Consider the following 20,864-nt stretch of genomic DNA (forward strand, 5'->3'; position numbering starts at 1 on the left):
GAGTGACTCCCTGTATGGTTACATACAGCTCTTAAGCTATTTCTCAGACTGTGTGTAGAGTAAGGGTTTTAACTACTCCATGTCTCCAGAGCATGGAAAGGGATCTCCATGGATCTGCCATGTTTACAGAATCATGTAAGAAATAGGCAGATGCAGCCTTGGAGATGGTAGCTGAGGTTGGGATGAAGTCTCAGAAGGTAGAGGAAGGTGATAAGCCTGTCTCTTACCTTCCAGTAATGAGCTCTTTTATTGCAAGATTTCCTGTTTACAGAGGAGCTTCACAGGGAATATTTGGCAGATTTGCCACTGGAATCAGGAAATGGTATTTGGTGAGGGAGAGAGAGGCAGGCATGAATACATTAAGTTTCATTGTGAATGGCTGAGGCCCTCCATGAATACATTAATTGCTTACTGCCAGTGGATGAATGTAGGGAGAAAAATACTACAGCAAGTCCTTTTAAAGAGCCTCTTCAGGTCAGAGGCAGCAGCTGGGTGCGATGCTTGAACCTCTGTGAGTTGGGTGAGAGACTGGGTCTCACATCACCAGAACAGAGCACTCTGAGATCAGCAGCAAACTCAAAGAGCTCTTTTCTTTTTCAAAACTTCTGCTTACCTTGGTGCAAGCAGACAGCATTTAAATCCTCTGGAGTGATTATGTTCCTAACCTTGCATTTCACCTACCAGTTTTTAAAAATCATCAGGAAAAACAAACAAACAAACGACAGCACAAAAAACAACAACCAACCAAGCAAACTAGTTCCAATTAATGGAAGACATTATTTTTCTTGGTTTCTATCATTTTGATGGATGTCTTTATTGTATTTTTTGTTGTTACTATGTTGCTTCAGTGTGTAGGTTGTTTTATTCCTGTGTGCTGTCTCATTATCATCTTTATGACAGATGGTGACTTACAACCAGTAACTTGGATATATGTATTACTGTGGTGCCTAAGCCAAAGTGCTATAGCAAAGGATGGTGCCTATCTTCATCAGCACCAGTGAAGTTTCACCTGCTTGCAGAAGAACCACAACTTTTTGGGCTCCGCTTATCAATAATTTGTACCTGTTGATATGCAGCTGAAAACAAAGAGCAGATTGCCCTTGCCCAGCAACCATTGCTTTTTCCTAAGGTCAGACATGAAGAACTGACATTTATTCATCAGAATCAGACCTCTCTTTTGGAACGAAGTGGCTTCAGTATAACCCAGAGCAAAGGTGCTGCTCTTCCAGCACAGCTGACTCACATGAACAGAGCCCAGGCACAGAACCACACTCAAACCCCATGACCGGTAAAAGTGTCGTGTGGTAAACACAAGGCAGGTTTCTGTTCTTACAGACTGAGAGACATCAACTAGCAAGAGATTCGTACAGAATAAGTATTTTATTCATGATGTATTTTCTTTATTATTTACATTAAAGTTTTCTTGTATTTTGAACTCTGCTTGGATATTGAAATTAACAACTTTATGTGACTGCGCACCTGCTCTAAAAGAAATGGAGATAACACAGTTCTTTTCTGTAAAAGAAAAAAGAAAACTGCCTGTCAAAATCAAAGCTGATTTTTCTCATCCCAATAATTATCTTCTCACTTTGGAATTAATATGAGTGGAAAATGTAGTTTACTATAATATAATAAATAGAAGACATTGGGTAATTAGTAGTGCTGGTATATTTCTAAAGTACTAAACAGACAAACAATAAACTGTGAATTTAATCACGAGTTCTCATACAGTTTCAAGACAGAAAAATTAGAGCTCTCAGCTACAGTCATCCGAGTAATCACATCTGATCTGCATTATTTATTAGTTATTACATGCCAAGTGATTTCAACTGTACATTGCCTGAAATCATTCCAAAGCAAGCATACCTTTGTTTCTGTTTTGTTTTCTATAAAAATCAATGGCATTGCATAATTTGTATTTATTCTGAGTTGCTTTCTTTATTTCACACAGACAATACAAATCAGTGGTACTCTCTATTACTTTGACAGGCATCTGGGATGAAATCCTCCAGAAAAACATTTTCAGATCTATCCCTGAAGAAACACATTGACAAAATGCCTTTTTCTTTTTCTTTCTTCTTTATTTTGGATTTTTTAAATCCTTCTTTATGGCTATTGAACTTACCTTTCACTTTAGTATGTATTTGTAATACACTCCCTAAGACTCTGTAGGAACTTTTGAATGTACAATAAAATGTTTGAAGCATATTTGGTAATATTTCTGTTGGTAATATTTCTATTCCACTTGACTAATTAACAAAAACTGATGAATTTTCAAGAAGCATCATTGTGTAGTTTTATTTAGTTACTTTTGTTGGTTCAAGTCTTGGTTTTGGGCAACTTCTTACCACAATACTTTAAAAAGGGAATTACTTAAAAGTACCTTTTTTTTTTCTTTCTTTTTTTTTTTTTTTTTTTTTTCCCTTAGCAACCAAAGAAATACAGAAATAAGTATTGGTTACCTTCATTTTCTGCCAGAAAAGCAGGTTTGGTGTTATATATGTCACTGTAAAAACTAAATAAAGTATTCACATCAGTTGTGAACAATTTGTGCCAGCAAAAGTTAAAGCGTCAAAGAAACCTCTTTAAAATGCTAACAAATTTACTTACAAACACCTATATTTATTATTTCATAAATAGGCGCAACAGGTTCCATAAAAAAAGATTAAATACAGACACAGTATGAAGAAACAATAATACATAGCCATATGTAAAGGTTATAATTTAGCTGTCTCCAATCTGTTTCTGCATCTAATAAAATAACAGGTAAGCATTTGGCAGTTTTATACATAAAAGGACTTAAATGACATTTACTAACCAGTACACATAAAGTGATTTTTTTTTCTTTTTAAAAAAAAAGAAGCATTTTTAGGCAGTACAAAATAAATGTGTTTGCTCTTTATCAACACTGTTTTTTTTTTTTTCCCTAGTTTTTGTGTTTATTTCATGAGATGAGGCCAATATTTTTAATTAATATCTTTTGGGAATATTTTACTTTTTTTTCTCCAAATACTTTGAAAATATAGAACTATTAGTCAGTTGTTTAAAAATGAAGTAAAAATATGAATGTTTGCCAATTTAACCCATTTTTTGAAATCAATAAACTGGAATGAGCCAGTTTCAATTACAATTAGCTACAAAAACATTCACATTTTATACTCTAGGAGAGTGTAACATAGATGCTATTTACAAACTTGCTATGACTGCTACATCAAGCCATTTAAAAAGTCTTTAGTAGTTTCATATAAACACCCATTATGAAAAACCAATGGAAAATCCAGGACTTTTATCCGAGACATCTACAGTTGCTAAGGCAGTTACTATCGCAGCACTTCACAGCAAAAAACAACATAAAATCTGAATGGTCCAAGTTTCCTTCAGGGAAGAAGAAAAGCAATGTCCGTTAAAGGATCTCAGGGTGGGGACGGAAAGGGGAAAGAAAGAATGAAACAAAAATGGGGGGAGATAAAAAATTAAAAAAAAAAAAAAAAAGAAAGAAAGAAAAAGAAAAAGAAAAAGAAAAAGAAAAAGAAAAAGAAAAAGAAAAAGAAAAAGAAAAAGAAAAAGAAAAAGAAAAAGAAAAAGAAAGAAGCAAGACTATTTTTTCCAGAGTGGGTGACCCACGAGCTCAAATAGTCCTAAGTGCTTAGCAACTTGTACATGTATTTTCTAATAAAATGCAGAACTGCCTTGACTGCATAAAGCAATCCATGATGAAAAGACTTCCCTGCATTCCTCAGTGGAAAGGAGAGATGTTTCAGATTTTCAGGTAAGGTAGAGTGCTTTGTCCCTCTGCATGCCCCTGTTCAAAGGGAAAAAGAACAAATGTGATTTTTAAATTTGTTAAATTTTTAGTCCTTTTCTTCTCTCTATAAACCCCACAACCCTACTGTGTCATTAATTCCCAGCATATCACTGAAGTACAGCTGTATTGCCAAGGTAATAATACAAAAAATAAGAAAAACCCTATTGCCATAGTGGCATATAGAAACACAGAGGCCACATTTAGGTCTAAACTGAATAGGAGGGGACATGGGTTTAAACACTATTTTGGGATCACCTGTGCTAGTGGGTTGGTAGTATTGATGGTCCCTCACTCACAAACTGCATAGCTCTGTTCATGAGAATTTATCACAGCTCTAGGGACCTTACCCCTTAAGCACCCTTTCTGTAGAAGGCAGGAGAGGTTAGTTCCATGAGCATAGGTGTCAACCAGCTCTCTCTGGCTTCTTTTATTTATTAGTACAGGCAAAGCCAAAATGCACTGTGTTGGCAGTTTCAGGTAAGTGTGAGCAAAGGAGCACCAGATGGTTCTAACAGAGCCCAGCTCAACTAACTTTTCCAGGCTCTGTGGGAGACCTTCCACCAATGCATCATCCAGCACACTTCTACAGTCTGTTCTTGCCACGGTTCGTCTTCGGATGAAACATACCAACTCAGAGCAAAAAGGAATCATTTACCAGTTTATAACCTGGAACAGTCTGTACAAGTCAGAAAAAAGTACATCATTTAAAGTAGAAGTATCACTGACAGGGCTTGGTTCACAGTGCAGAGATTTTCTGGGGGAGAGGCTTTGCTCTTCATCTCCTGTTTCCTTGCCAAAACCCAGGCACGAGTTCTGTTCTTCCACAGCTCTACAGCTTACTTGGTTTGGAGTCCAGGATTAGCATAGAGCATAAATTGCACTGGCAAAGCAAGAACACGCTAAGTCCTTGCACACAGATTCACAGACGCACATCTACACAGCACACGTATACAGAGTCTGTTCAGAGAAAGGTTCTGCCGATGGGAGTTACACCCACTGAGCACCTAGAGGACACTGCTGGCAATGATCTCACATTGCTTTTTTGAGGAGACCAGAAATCAAAACAGGAGGTGGTTATGGCCTGTTGGTAGGGCTCCTGCAAGGGTCTGCAGCACAGATCAATGCATTTGGGTGGTACAGGACAGAAGTGAGACTGTTTTGCTGAACAAGTGGGCATGTCTCGGGGCAAAAGCACTAGTTATGGGGGAAGAGTGAGGCCATTGAGTGAACTAGTTAAAGTCTGCCTCAGTGTCAGTAAGTTTTGGTGCGGATATTTTTCTGAACTTGTAACCAGAAAAAGATTTTTCTTCAGTTTAGTTCGTGTTGCAGAAATGCTTTAAAATAGTAACACAAGGACAATTCTGAGTTTGAGTAAATGCAATGGTTGAAACTGGTCTTTAGTTACACTTGGGGTTCAATTACTTTGGCAGTAACCAAGAGCTTTTATCTGCCTGTGTCTTTGGTATTCATGCCAAGGTCAAGAGGAGGTCAGGCTGGTGGTCGTGTTCACAAGGCACATCTATCATCTAAAGCTCAGAAGATACCTTCTGTTCAGCGTCTAAAAAGTTTCCAGGAAGCTCCTGATAGAGCACTATGACTCCACAAAAACCAGGCTGCTGAGGAGATGAGGTTTTGAAGGAGCTACTGGTAGGGGCACAGAACTCCTACACATATGGTGTTTTGTTTCTGGTAACAGTCATGTAATCTTCACATCGTTCCCTTCCATGTAACTTGTATCCCATGCATCACCTCTGGGTCTCACTGACAGGGGTTCCCATGACCCAAACCAGATGTTTTCACTGGCAGCAAGCTCTCCTCATCAATGGAATATTTGGAGAAAACAGTTCATGCCATTTGCCTCTTAAGTAGGGGGCAGCGATCTTACTAGTTCTTTCCTACACCTTTTCCCTAAGATTTCACTTCTGCTTTTCTAATGAATGGTAGCTCTCAACGACCAAAATGTATGTGCTGAAATAAGGTGACAAAAATCTCTGATAAATGTATGTATTGAAAACTTATTATCCCACAGTAGTCTAACTGCTTGACAAATACAGTGTCATCACAGGTGCACTTCTGAAGTGAAGTGTAGGGAAACAGGCAACAAAGATGTTTTCACTGTCAGATACTTGTGTCATGAATGTTGCTCGACACAAGGTGGCATTCACTGGCTTCTTACCCATTACTGCAGTAGTCATTATTCCAGTCCACAGTCTGTGCCGGAGGATTTCTGCACCCTGAACGAACATACTCCATTGCTTGGGTAACAACTTGTGCAGCTGTTGATGTTGGATTGATGATATTCTGATAATCAGGCTGAAGAGTAAATCCCTAGGAGAAATAGCAAGTGCATTATGATGCATGGAAACCAAGCAACAGGTTGTGTACATAAAATAAAAACAACGTGTGTACTGCAAAACAGTAAAGCCCCTTTTTTTAGCTTAAAAAAGGAGAAAAAGTGTACATGCTTTCTATGTTTTAAAATCTTTGGTTTGAGAAATAAAATAGCATGAAATTGGTGATAGCAATCACAGGTTAACAATCACGGGATAGAACTAAAAGGGAAAACAACTCAAAACCAAGAAAACAACTTAATCAACACTGGGGCAAAAAGGTCTGCTTGCTCCTTAGAGGTTCCATTTAGATTGGACGTAAGGACACAAACTAGTCGTTAATTCCTAGAATATGCAACAGAATCTTTTTGAAGGATGTAGGCAGCAGGTGGCTGACTGTTTTATTAGACTACACCTATTCACATATTGTTCTCAAAACCCTCTTTCTTCATTCAGTCACAAAGAGACCATCTGCTGCTTCTTTTATTTGTACTTCTCTCTCAACTAAACAGAAATTCAACCAAAGCTTTTTAACAGTTGTTGGACTAATGTAGTGAAAGTAGCACAGAATAACTTACTTTTTGAAACCAGGAGGACAAGAAAAAAAGTGGAAGTTACAAAGGGACATCTGACCTGCTCCCTAAAATATCTGTCATATCAGAAATCGTAATGATTTTTAGGTCTTTTGATGATATATCAGTTAAAATGTTGTGTTTCAAAACCAGGAGAAATTTTAAGGTTAGTATGCACTGCCGTAGTGTACCTGGCTCAGCCTATATAAGTGTACATTATATTCCTGTAAAGTTAGAAGGACTACATTGGGTAAAAGTGTTAATGCTGTATAAAAAATTTTGAATACTGTACAAAAGCAACTGATATATGCTATGCTGGGAAAAAAAGTAATAATTAAAAAAAGGCATACAATTCCCAGCCAAGTTAATAGAATCTGTAGCTGTTAAACCACAAACGGAACTTGATGCAAAATACCTAGTTTGTAAATCTACTTCTGGTCAAAGGCCACATATAGAATAGATAGGCTTAAAGCTTTAAATTTGAAAACTCAGTGGCTTATGTGTGATTACTTCATACACACTGTCATCATGAAGAAGGGAATTTTGGGTAGAGCTGTCTTCAGTTGCAAATTTAACAACTCAGCCACACTACCTTTAAATGAGATAAATGAGGACTCTCAGTTTTCACCTGCCACACTCCCATCTCTAAAAAGAGTTTCCTTCAAATATAAAATGTCACTTCCTTCTTCACATCCTTCCTTCATGTTGCATTCTCCTTGCTCTGCTCATGCTGATCACAGATTTTAGCTTAGGCCATAAATGAATCATAGAGTCACAGAATATCCCGAGTCAGAAGGAACCCACAAGGATCATTGGGTCCAACCCCTGGCTCCACACGGGACAACCCACAAATCAGACCATGTTTCTAAGAGCATTGTCCAAACACTTCTTGAACTTCAACAAGCTCAGTGCAGTGACCACTTCCCTGGGGAGCCTGTTCACTTCCCCTGGGAGCCCGTTTAACTGTGTACACTACTTTCTTCTATAGTCTCTTCCTTATGGAGAAGGGAGTCACACCTCAGTGCCTTAAATGCTCTTGGAAGCCTCACCTTATTCCTGATGATGCCAAGAAATAGATCATTAGTAGTGGGCAAGTTCATGAGCTGAATCTAGCATCTACTTGTAATGTAGCCTATACGCTGCCCTGCTAATAAGATAAAATAAAATGCACTCATCGTGACTGTAACCACCACGCTCTGTGCACAGCTTTTTCACTAGACTGCAAACCTGCACATCGGGATGAAAAACCCATGCCTGTAACAAATCCAAAGGAAACTGTAATTGAGCAGACTTCCCTATGACTTTAATTGAAGTTTTGTGTAATTAAAAGGCAGAAAAATTGGTTTTGTATATCACCATCATAATTTTTATACAAAACATTACCCATAAGCCCTTTTTAATTTAGCTGTAAGAGGAAACTAACCACAGAAACACATTCTGCCCTCAGGCATTTGGGTTTACCTTTGGTAGCAGAACCCCTGAGCGATCTCTTATTATTCTTCAGGAAAGCCAACCATCTATGCAAGAAAAATGCCAAATGTGGCTACTATCTGAGCAGTGCTGTAGAGAAGAATGCAAGTGAGCAAGTACAGAGGCTCACATACTCTTGCAGCAAGAATAAACTGTTGTCCAAGTGAGAGGACAAGAACATCGGTGCAATAGCATTCCTGGACAAAGGAATAGCTTACATGTGGGAGGATGGTCCTCTGGTAAAAATGTCAGCCTGGTACTGGGTGGGGACTTGTCTTTTTCTTATCCTTTCTTGGGTTGTCTGTGTAACCAGAGCCAACTCTCTTTGGCTGTCCTCCAGCAAAGGATGCACTTGGACTGGATTGATACCTTTTGTGCTAAGGTTAGGGCCACAAACATGAGCTTTATTCTCCTATCTACAGAACAAGGAGTAACAACATTCGTATCTTGCATCCATTTTAGTTTATGACTGCCTGGGATTGGGCTTGTTCTTCAAGATGGGCTCATGTGATACATTTTAAAGCAGCACAGAGGTATCTGAGCCACCTCTAGTTTGGGACCAGCACACACCAACCCCATGGACCACACAAGCATATTGGCACCTGGGCCCACTCTGGGCTCTCTGCAGCCATGGTTTTAATGCTGCTGAGAGGCAGCACCCAGCACCAGCCTGCACTGAGCCTAGCAGAGGGCTACCAGCAACAGAAGTAATGATGCAGGTGTTTGGGAGTCTGCTTCTTAAGGCAAAGTAATTTAAGAAACCTGAGTGCGATACGAAGGACCAATAATCTATGACCATGTTTAAAATGTAAACAAGAATTACTTCAGCTTTTTCATCCACAGAAAAAAAAAAGCTCTGGAAATATAGATTTGTACAACAGAGGGAGACTGCCTTGTACCATGCTTGTAGTAAATATTTGTGTATTATTTATGTAAGCCCTTAACAAACAATGATGAAATAAAAAGTGCTCAGAAAATGAGTGCTTCGAGGTCTAATTAAACAATGGTGAATGTTTTTGCATTGTAATGCTCAAGAGAAAATCACCAACTGTTTTGCAACATGCCTAGAATTTTAAATTTCATTTTCTTGTTCCAGATTGAAATAAAAATAGGGAACTTGATAAAGATTAATTCGATGTCAGGAGGGACATTTGCTCTTTAATTAGATTTCTGTAGCCCTAGCAGTTTCGCTGTGCCACTGTAGCAAGTCCTAAAAAGCCTGCAGCAGAACTAAACAGTGATCCTCATCTCCACACTTTACTGGGAACTAATTTCATTTCCTGCCTGTCTGGAGAGGTATTTTCAACAGGCATCAATGTTTTTGTCTTCACAACTGATTTATTCATCAATCTCAATGTGATATTTTAAACCTTTAAATTACATCCAAATCCTAAAGCATCTGTTTATTACACAAGGAAATTGAAAATCTGTCTGTGTGATATCATACAAAGATTTTTCCTTAAGGTTATAAAGGAAGTTGACAGATATTAATGATTTTTTTTTCTCTTGACCTCATTCGAAGACAAAGCATAACAAAAAAGAGGAAGAAATCTGGACAAATACAGCAGGATCCTGAGTTTACTGTATATAATATATACCAGAAAAAATGAGGCTATTATTTTTGGCAGGCTATGCAATCATCTTGCTGTATACATTTATTTTCTAAAGGAAAAGAAACATCTAAAAGTAGACTGAAATAAGTTATTATTTTTTAAAAATAAAAAAATAAAATGTGACATACATTAATCTTCTGCCTTTTTGTTATGCATACACTTGCAGCCATGGTTACTAGATGTTAAGAATACAATTTTGCTTGCTTTATCTATGAACCAAAGTGGGACAGAGATCATGATGGGACCCACCAGGCCACACTGAAGTATTTTAAGTAAGGAAGGAGATGCTTCCACTAGGGCTACTAAAAATGGTTTCTTAAGAAGGACTGGGAATATTTGGGAGGGAGTGGATCCTTGGTCTTATCCCTCTCCACACGGAACAGCACAGTGCAACAGGCAGGAGCATGGGGTATGCTCAGAAAGAATCATATATGTCTGTGTGCATAAAGGAACAACTTTTCAAAAGAAAACAGGTTGCAGCTTCAGATGTTGTTTTAGCCTGAACTTCAAGAGAAATCTGGGTGATTTGAATAACAATGCTGAAGAGTCAGATCACCTAATCACAACTAAGTAAAATTTAAACATTTGTCAAAGATGTTTAAGAAACAGACTAGAGAGAAGCAATGGAGTATCAGTTAAAAAAATAAACTTGTAAGATGCTCGTATGAGCATTTAATGGAAAAAAAGTCCCACTCTTCCAATGTACAAAAATTCTTTTGGTGTGTCAAAAGTGGATGAAAGAAAAACTGCTGCACAAGAGATTTGGACTTCAGCAAAGAAAAACTTTGACACAACTCCTGCTAATAATACTTAAGAAAAATATAGTATATTTTAAAATTAGAAGTTAAATATCCTCAAAATCAGGATCTCATTTAAATCTAACTATGAGAATAGGACTAAAATGTAAATTTTACAGTATAAAGGTTTAACACTGTAAATGAGCACCCCAAAAGTCTGCAACAGTGCCCATGTAGTTTATTTTTTTGGAAACTACAAATAATTATTTAGATAAACTCTGGAAGATTGTTTAAAGAAAAAAAGATTTAATAATGCCAGGCATATGAAAAATGAACTAATATATAAATTTTACATTGTCATGTGTAGTTTAGAAAAATTTGGATGTCTTGCATCAACTGCATAATCCATATAATTAATTGATTTTAAAATAACAGAAACTGTGCAGTCACTGAGGATTTTTGGCTACCAAAACTTCTGATCTTCTTGATGTTCTGCAGTTTTTGTGGAATCCTTGAGGAAACCGTCCTTCTCCAGCTGGCAGTCTCTCCTAGTTTGGCAGCTGCACACATGCAGGCAAGGACTGTTGGAAGTGGAGGAGTACGTGCTGTTCCCTGCAGAGCTGATGAAGATCAGCTCATTGTCCTTGCAGCAGTGTGGGCAGGACTCACTCCCCAGGTCAGCACTTCTTATCAGTCCCTCCCCAAAGTTATGCACAGAAGAGTTTGTGGATTTCATGCACTGTGGTTTTGAAGAACTGTTTCTCTGCCTGCCAGGACTGCATTCTGGATCTGTACGTGATTTTTCCTGGAGCTGGCAGTCCTTCAGACATGCTACAAGCAGGTCTTTGATAAGAACCATCCTCCCTCTCCTTGAGAAAACAAGTAATCAAATCTCCCACAGCCACAGTGTGAAAGCAGGGATCTGTAGACAGCAAGGTTTCCGAGAGTGTGCTACCATTGAGTGGCACACCAGTAAGCCACAAACTGTTTCAGAGATGGATATTTGGAAAACAAAACAAAACAAAGAGAGAGAGAGAGAGAGAAAGAGAAAGAGAAAGAGAAAGAGAGTGGGAATTTGCTATTGGTAGGTACTGTGGTTGCTCCTTCTAATGTATCTTCAGCCCAGCTGTGGTCTCCACTGGTGCTGTCCCACCAGATGAGGCTGCAAGCAGCTCTGGTAGAAGGCTGCAAGGAAGCTGTTGACAGTCTCATCCCTTTCTTGTCTATTAGGTTTCACACTACAGTGTGACACAAGAAAATTTACCTTGCTGCTCCTTCAAGTGTGTTAGTCTGTTTGGCATAAGCAGTGGTGAGGTTTTTGTAAAGGAAAATGTCTCCTGTTGCAAGTAACATTGCAGGGAGTGGGATGTTAATTAGTTTCTGTTCTTGCTGCTTACATAAATTGGATGATCACTGGAGTCTTTGAAAAAGTCTTAGGGAAACCACACCTTTAGCGTGGAGGAAATCAAGCAGCTGAGGGACAATGAACTGAAAAAAAATGTTGAATTACATGCAACTATCACTTCTTCTTTATCAGACTACATATCCTCCCATTCTCCTTTGTTGTCTCTTTATGTAGCAGAGTGGCCTATACTGTGCTGGTGGGGACCAAGCTTCATGCTGAGAGTCTTCCCTCCCTCCTTGCTGTGGGCTAGCCATACAGGGCAGCGTACATCTCTCCTTTGCCATCGTTGATGCTGACTCTGTGCTGCCATCATCGTATTGTGGCTCATTTGGAGGGCTCATCTCCCTTTTCCATTATGTCTTGGACTCCTTTACATGCTCTGTGATCAGCACAATGTTTGCTCAGTTTCAAGCAGAGTGGAGATCAAAGTTCCTTGGCATCTGAGGCCTTCACTTTCAACGTAGTTTCTTGTATTTAGTGCTCTAATGCAGTACAAAATACTGGGGACTTTGTTTTTTACTGTTTCTTGACCAGAAAGAGTCATACCTAAGAAACTAGATATAGTACCACTGTTGCAGCATAAGGCAAACTGTGATGGGGGTTGTACACCTGCTGCTTTACAGACTAACATAATTTTTGTCTTTGCCAGCATCATTCTTTAAAGAAAAACAATTTACAAATTGTGCAAACTATTGTATGTTAAAACAAACAAACAAACAACAACAACAAAAACATATACGAACTTGAAATACATATTACAAATATTTTATAGTGAAATTACATAGATCTTCCAGAGCTCAAAAACTGTATTGCTTTGAAAAAAAGTGGGGTCATAAGACATCTAAACAGGCTTGCAGATGTTTCAAGGTGCTTAAGAGAAATGCAGTTACGATTGGCAGTGTAGCATTTCAGCAGGTAATAAGCACCCGTCATCTTGAGTGAAGCTCAGAAATGTCTCACTGCGGATGCTTCATTATAAGCATCAGCCTTTCTGACTAAGCAATTCAATAGAAGTATTTAAGCTAACCACTAAGGAATTTAACAGTGGGGAGGCTGCAACACAGAGGTACAATATTTCTTACTTTACTGTACTTGTACTTAGTAAAACAATATATGCAGCATGGTACAGTAAAGCAAAATATGCAGCATGGTACTGGTCTACAAACTGACTTCTAGAAACCTGTTTTCTACACCTTAGTGCCCTGTGTTTTCTCTTAAACTAGAAATAACTAGGCTGCATACAACACATCCCACGGATAAGTGAAATTACTCTCAAGCCATTAACATACACACCTTATGTTACGAGCTTGCAACTTGGTAAAGTAAAACATCAGAAGATTCATATTATGTTACCTTTTGTGTGTGTGTGTGTGTGGTACATATTTGATAGAATTATTTAGTATAACTCTTAAATGTTTAGATTCATACAAAAATGGTGATGAATGTCATACATGTACATAACCAGAGAGACATGAAATCCTGAAAAGTATCTAACATCTGCATTCCATCTTTTGCTAGCCATTACAGAACTATTCATTCAATAATTAAAGCCATATTTTCAATTCTGTTCTGTAAATTATGACTATCAATGATTCTGGAAAAGACATAACGGGTTTGATCTTCTGCTGCTCTGCATTGGACAAGTAATGTGTCTCTGAGCTTGGCATACAATGTTTGATTCTAATTTGTTGGAAGACTAAATCATTTCACAATTAAAACTTGCTCACATGTAACCATGCAGTCTCAACAGGCTGCTGTCACAGATGTTGTCCTTCATACTAGGTCACCAACCAGGCTATTGCTTTGGGTCTCTTTCCATTGCTTTGTCTCTCACTGCTCGGGACCTTCAGTTCCACTAGGACTGCATCAGGTTTATGATCACCAGGCTGACCCTCCTAGCTCATTTGTCTAGGGCTTCTCCCTAGCTATTTCTAGCTGCCCAAGTTTGGGGTTAACTCCTGAGTTCCTCTGAGGCTTTCACATGGGTTCTGGCAGGACACTCACACCAGGACACTGCCTTTCTAACTAATAGGAAAACGTTCAGCAATACATGACAGTAAAAGACTCTATATTTATGTGGTTACGAGTCTATTGAGTCTATTTACTCTGATCATGAAAAATAAACTGTCCTAGGCAAAAGTTGTAAACCCTTTATAAATTTGTCTACCTGCCTGATTACTTGAAACCATTCTTGAGACTAGGATGAAGGCCTCTGAAAATATCCGGATTGTCCTCAGCACTTTCAGATTTACCTTCTGAACAAATAATTTTACCAAATTGTTTTTAATTTTATTTTTAGTTTTTGGTCCTGCTATGGAAAATTCCTCTCTCTGTTAAATCAGCTCTCCCAGCCAGAAGTTCTAACATCCAATCTTTACATTAAATGTCTTTGGTTTTAAAAGCAAATAATTATTAGCAAAGGCAAATTTATAGAAACATTCAAAACAATCAGCAAATCCATGGCTCTGTGTTATCAGCCAGAACTGACAAGTTTTGTGTGTACAAATTTTGTACAACTCTCACAACTCCACTGAAGAATATTTCATTTAAATACTTCTTTGTAAAGCAAGATCTTATTATTGATAGTCAGATCTCACCCAACACAAAAGAAAATTTTATCTCATGAAATCAGCAGTTAACCTGATCTGTTGTTAATTTAACATGTATAACACAACCTGTGTTGTTTCATATTCCACCTTTTACAAGTCACAGTCAGCAAAAGATACTAGTGCGTACAATCATATCTTTTACTAGACATGCTTGCCCCTTGTTTGCAAAATATATCTTCCAGAAGCCTTAGCATTGCACTTATATTTCAAGGTACTTTCAGATTTGTAGATGGATCCACACTTCTATTTAAAGGGTACCTCCCGAATTTGGTGAGGGAGTCAGGGATGGGGCTCACAGGAACATTATGAGTGCAATTGTTAGCACAAGCAGTTCAACCAAAGTTTCCCATCATCTAGGAAAACCCATTCATTTGTTCTCACCTTTGAAAATCTAAGCCCTCACACTACATTACCACTTGGAACTCTGTAAAATTGAAGCTAATCCATGGCTTTACATCTCTGTCAATATGCCAACTTCTGGATGAATTTCCCTTGCTTAAAAATCCCAGTTCCCCATACAACTGAAAAACTTGAGCTTACTTGCTGCATCGTAGGTGAATGTAAAGCAGACTGGACTTGCATCGGTAGCTGGTTTCCAATGGACTGCTGCATTGAAATTGGCTGGTGTTGCTGCATGTTGAGATGCTGGTGCAGAGGAGGGCTGATCTGAAGTGGTGGTGGTGGCGACACAGCCATGTTTGCTATGGAAACAGTCACTGGCATTTGGTTGTTGGGCTTAGGTGCTATATTCCTGGGGATGTTGGCATGCATGGCAGTGATGTGAGGATTCATTCCTGGTTGTTGGTGGTAGTGGGAACCGAGGTACAGAGCTGAGTGAGCCTGGGCAGGCCCATGAAACACTGACTGCTTTGAATTCATCATCTGAGGTTGCGGGGAGGCTTTAACATCAACAGGTTCACTGTAGCTCTGTTGGGAAAGACGAAAAATAGACAATACTTAGAAGCAACAAAATGCTGTTTCTCACACCTAAAGACTATGCTGCATAGACAGATCTTGCACATTTCTCTCCCCTCAATATTCTTCAGAGCAGTTTGAAGGAAAGTGTAGCTGCAAACATCAATGTGCTGTAAAGGTAAAGTGGGATAATGGAGAGCATTATTTTTTTAAAGAATCTCACCATGGGAAAACACATATCTGCACCATCAAAATATCCTTGCCATGGAGTTTGGTTATTACACTAGAAAAACAATTAATGCCTATCTCCTTACACATTTTCTTTCATCAGAATAAAAAGAGAGGTTAGCCCCTCTGCTTTCTGGTCTAACCTGACATTTTGCTTTTTCGGAACTTAGAACTGGCATCAGTGACCTAATAACCTACACAACAAAGAAAACCAAACCTGTCACATTCATTCTCACAAGCATTCATTACTATTGTCCTCAAATTTGATGGCCTAGTTGAAAACAGATTAAGGAGGGTGAGTTCTGGCAAAAGTCTACAGTGATCTTTGACATGTCATTTCCCTGCTCTATGCCTCATTTTCCTATCTGCAAAACAGGAATAAGAGCTTCAGTGTCCTTTACCATACATGTTGACAACTGCTAATAGTGCTGTATCAGAGTTACCTAACATCACGAAGAACCTAAACCTCATCCAGTTGTTTTACTGCACTGAATAACTATTCTAGTTGTAGCACTGATGCTTTTATTGAGAAGTATTCTGTGCTGGGAAGCTATCCAGACCCGTATCAAGTATGTTCCATAAGTCATGCATTCAGAAAAAATAGCATATTCTGAATAACTTTACTTTTAGCTAAACTTCCTCTATAAATTGAGTTCATAAAGTTCTGAAAATTCATTTTAAAACTGATGTCTATATAAATGTTAGATGGCATCAGACAGAGGGAAACTATCTTACATAAGTTTGAAGAATACCGAATGGAATAATAGAAAATGCACAGATTTTCAAAGATGTTATAATCTATCATGATTTTTAAAGCTGCTAGTAACAAAAATTGTCCATAAATGGATATGAATTTTAATAATATTCTTAGTTTTAAAATTTATAAATTGTTATATCTGATTTGCACTCAATTTGTTGTTTTCAATACTCTAATTTTCTTAGATCTTCTGTATGTTAACTCTGTGCTCAAATAAATAACGAAAAAAAATTAACTCCCATGTGCTTATAGGTGGGAACTATAATTTGCAGTCAAGGCATACTGGGATTAATAGCCAGTGAAAGGTGAAACATGCTGGAAAAAATGGCAGAAATGTCCCTCCGAAAAAAGAAGTCACTTTGTCAAAACAAGGGCTGAAAGATGCATATATGCCCTTATTCAGTGACCTCCATGTCATGTTTGCTCAGTTTATAAGTCAGAGTAAGTTTCATGTTACTCTCAGCACTCCTGGGTCAGTGCAGCTGAAGAAAGCCTATTTGTATTCTTTCTGAAGGATGTACCATCACCAGCAATCCGCTGACACGCATGTTACTGAAATTGGTTCATTATATCCAATGATAAAGATGAAAAAGATAACTTCATTTTCCCTACATAAAACTGCAGTTCCATTAGCAAAAAAACGACAACAACAACAACAAAAAAAAAACAACACTTATTTTCTCTAGTAATCTAAGGAAAATTAAATGAATATGATAAAACAAATGCAAATCTCTGCTTCTATGGATCTGTCTGGATCTGCTCACATGTGGGTATACAGGTGTGCAATATGCATTATATGAATGTTTGCAGGATACAGACAGCCAAAAAAAAAACCAACACATTAAAACATAAAACCTTAAAGTGGGCACACAATCAGGCATTTTTTGGGTATTATATTTAAAACATTGAACTAATGTTCGAGGTGACATGAGAAGTATTTTTCCCCCTCTTCCCAGTTATATTTGTAGGATGTTCTTGTATGTGTGGGAGCAAATATTGGTAGGTTTGCCAAAATTTCAGATTCATAAGAAGGTTAGCTAATCAGAGGCATGGTTGGAACACTCCCCTTGAGCATGCTGGGTTCTTTATGGAGGCCTGTGCTGTGCTCTTTCTGCAGAAACTTGAAGCTTTACTGAGTGCATCACCCCATCCTGAAAACACGTTGCCTTCCCATGATGTAGCTGGAAAGTTTGGTCTGGTCTGAGCAGGGACAATTTCTTAGGTCTGAGCAGGGACAAATTCCTCAGGATAGATCAGTTAAACAATTCCTCCTGGTGAGGCAGTACCACAAAGCCTCTGTGGCACTCTTTCTGACACACCGATATGCACTTACACACTTGTGACACACCGATACATGCACATTTGTGACTGCAAAGATGTTGCTATAGACCTCTTAAACAAAGACACAGTGAACCAATTTGATTACTGGATAATTCTGAGTTCACACATCTGTGGTGAATGCATGGCCCATACTGATAAGATTACAGAGATGCCAGATTCTCAGTAACACATAATAGTTGAAATACCAAATTATGTTAAGAGGAATTGTATGGTCTCAGGCCAGAGATGAATAACATTTGCTTTTTGTTTGCAAAGTGATCAAAGGGACAGTTGCAGTTGTCTCAAGCTGTCAATTAGCTTTCCATATATTTCACTACCTCCTGATTGGGTGAAAAGTACAACACTTCAGTTTCAGACCAAGTATTTTGCTGTTACTTAGGGCGCTTTAAATCATATGTGATCTGAAGCCAAATTGTCCAATATCAGTGTAAAGCACATCAATATTATCAGTTACTGGAAATCTTGATAAATGAAACCATTACTTTCTATTCTCCAGCATACTGCACTTTCAGCTTTTTCTAAGACTGGGTCAGAAACCTCAGATTTTGTAAGTACTGATGAAGCTAATGGAATAGGTGCTGTCAAATATTTTGGCTTTGTTATATTGCTTTACTGTCGAATATACCAAGAGGTGTATATGATACATATGCCATGCTATTATTTCGGGCACAATTACTGCTTTCACAGGTTTGAATGGGCATTGCACCTGTCTAACACAGTATCAGACAGTCTTAACTAGGACAGCACCTTTATTATGGGTAAGTCTAGAAATTAAGAAAGAAGGGATATGACAAGTCAGTGTGGGCTCTAGATGCACAGTTGTGTTCCCTAATTTTGCAGGCTGATACTCAGTCAATTTTATTTTACCTTTTCCAAGAAGAAGAGTAGGGAAATAATTTTTAAAAGCCCACTTTAGTTAATTAATCTGCCCAAAGACAAAACAGGCAATTTAAATCTCTAAATGTGGCATTCAGTTATAAGATATACTTATTTACAGATATCTGTAGTGGAGACCAAAATTACTAATCCATACACACAGGCCATCAAACATTGAAGCATAATATTTCCTGCATGTGACAATGTGTTCTACCAGACATGCAATGAAAAAATCTTTTACCACTACTGTCATAATTACGGTTTTGGAGACCCACCACTAGAGGGTGACAGAATATTATATTTAGTTAATGGTAAGAGGATTTATTGTATGCATACTCAGTGAATATATTCTCAGACCACAAACTAACTTTTCTTGACAGTTCTTTATGGTCTTTGAGTGACTTCTACTTGTTCTTAAGTTCAGCTCAAAGCTTTACTCTAAATCTTTCAAGTTCTTAATAGGCTAGGAGTAGGATTTCTTGAACTGCCTCTTCATCTAACATCATCATCTAATACTCTTGTTTAAATTAAAAATATATATATAAACAATAAGAAGCTGAAGGCAAGTTAGGTTGGCCAAGGCAATGGAATGCTATAGAAAAAGTACAAGTGCCTGATAGGCACTACACAAAACCTTTATTATTTTTTTTTTCTAAAAGAATCTATTGTTTTACTGAAAACCAAAGAAAAAGGGGGAAGAACATTTTGAAAGCCCATCAGAAAGAGAATGAAATTAAAAAAGAAATAGTGAAAGGAAGGAAACAAAATAAACATAACTATATCTCACAGTAATTAATATACCTATATTAATTAAAAGTACTGGCAAAAAGAGTTTATAGAAAGCCTTGGTGAGTAACCCTCTGTCCAGAAAATAATTCTACTTGTATCATACTTTCAAGTAAACATGAAATGACACAGATAAATGATATTGTCCACAGAAAGTGTTGAGTGCTGAATATTTTGCAAAAAGTTTTAGAAGCGCAGAGTCAAGATTTGACTAACCGCAAGTTTTGACCAAATTTACACGTTTCCTTCCAGTTCTAGAGCAAAGCAAACTTTACCTTCTATTCTCCCACTGTGTGTTAAAACTGCTTGTGCATATCTGCCACATTAAGTAATTAAATTAGGTTAAGGGTTTAAACATTGTTCATCCAGAGCTATTCTTTCTTTTTTAGAGAACTACCACGGTCCTTCTAATTGTAGACTGAATATGGAAACATGGGAAAGTTAAATTCCCTAGAGAAAAGTGACACTGGGGTTTACCTTACCCCAAAACTTGCAGTTCATCTCTACAGTTGAGAAGTGATTTTTGACACAGGCATCCTGTTCGGCCTAGAAGTTTCAGTGAAACAGCAGCAGCCTCGTGATGCCTGGAAAACTCTAAAGCTTCCTTTGGGACATAATTTTACTTCCACTCTGGAAAGTCTATAGTTGCATTTTAAACCATCATCTGTAGCTCTACATAACCAAAGAGTTGTTGAACCCTACAGATAAATTTTGATAATCTTTCTCTTTCATGGCTGCCTTCTGGCTAACATTGGCTATTCTAATTGCACGTCTGTTGGAAAAGAAAAAACAGCCACGTGATTGAAAGCAAAGTGAGAATATGTTTTAAGAAGGTGGTAGTCTAATGACCCAATCCTTACTGAATTCAATGGAAACTCTCCTATAAACTTTAATGGACAATTTGATGGACAATTGTATAATTTAATATACATTGGTGAGGTCTCCCCTCAGTCTTCTCTCTTCTAGGCTAAACAGGCCAGTTATCTCAGCCTGTCCTTTTACGACAGGTGCTCCAGGCCTCTAATCATCTTTGTAGCCCTCCTCTGGACTCGTTCTAGTAGCCCTATATCCCTCTTGTACTGGAGAGCCCAGAACTTGACACAATACTCCAGGTGTGGCCTCACGAGGGCTGAGTAGAGGGGGAGGATCACCACAAGCTTTATGGCCAATATGGCCAGCACAAACTTTCTAACAATGCAAATAGCATTACTTGTGGGTAAACATCACCTCAGAAGACTTTTTTACACAGCAAAAATAGGGTTTTATTTTAAATGAGAAACAGGTGCTCTGGGTTTGGCATCCCCTCTACATGGGCAATGAAAATGCACTATAGGAGCGTTTTAAAGCTTGGAAAAGAGTTTAACTTGATTAAGATTTCAAATGAATACATGAATATGTGTCAGCATCTAACACAGCTGAC

General features: G+C 38.0%; 1 protein-coding gene across 4 annotated transcripts in view; it reads right to left on the bottom strand.

The window, feature by feature from the left end:
- Positions 1-1,361: 1,361 nt before the first annotated feature.
- TOX (thymocyte selection associated high mobility group box) overlaps positions 1,362-20,864 on the bottom strand; it is a 220,716-nt gene continuing 201,213 nt past the window's right edge. For all 4 annotated transcript variants that reach the window (XM_084509990.1, XM_084509992.1, XM_084509989.1 and 1 more), the window contains 3 exons: positions 15,082-15,468; positions 5,982-6,133; positions 1,362-3,802 (listed from right to left, as the gene is read on the bottom strand). In XM_084509990.1, coding sequence (XP_084366116.1) covers positions 3,766-3,802; positions 5,982-6,133; positions 15,082-15,468 — 576 coding nt within the window. In that variant the 3' untranslated portion in view covers positions 1,362-3,765. The remainder of the gene's footprint in view (positions 3,803-5,981; positions 6,134-15,081; positions 15,469-20,864) is intronic.

Source organism: Aythya ferina (assembly GCF_964211825.1).
Source record: "Aythya ferina genome assembly, chromosome: 2".
In the NCBI taxonomy this organism is placed as follows: domain Eukaryota; kingdom Metazoa; phylum Chordata; class Aves; order Anseriformes; family Anatidae; genus Aythya; species Aythya ferina.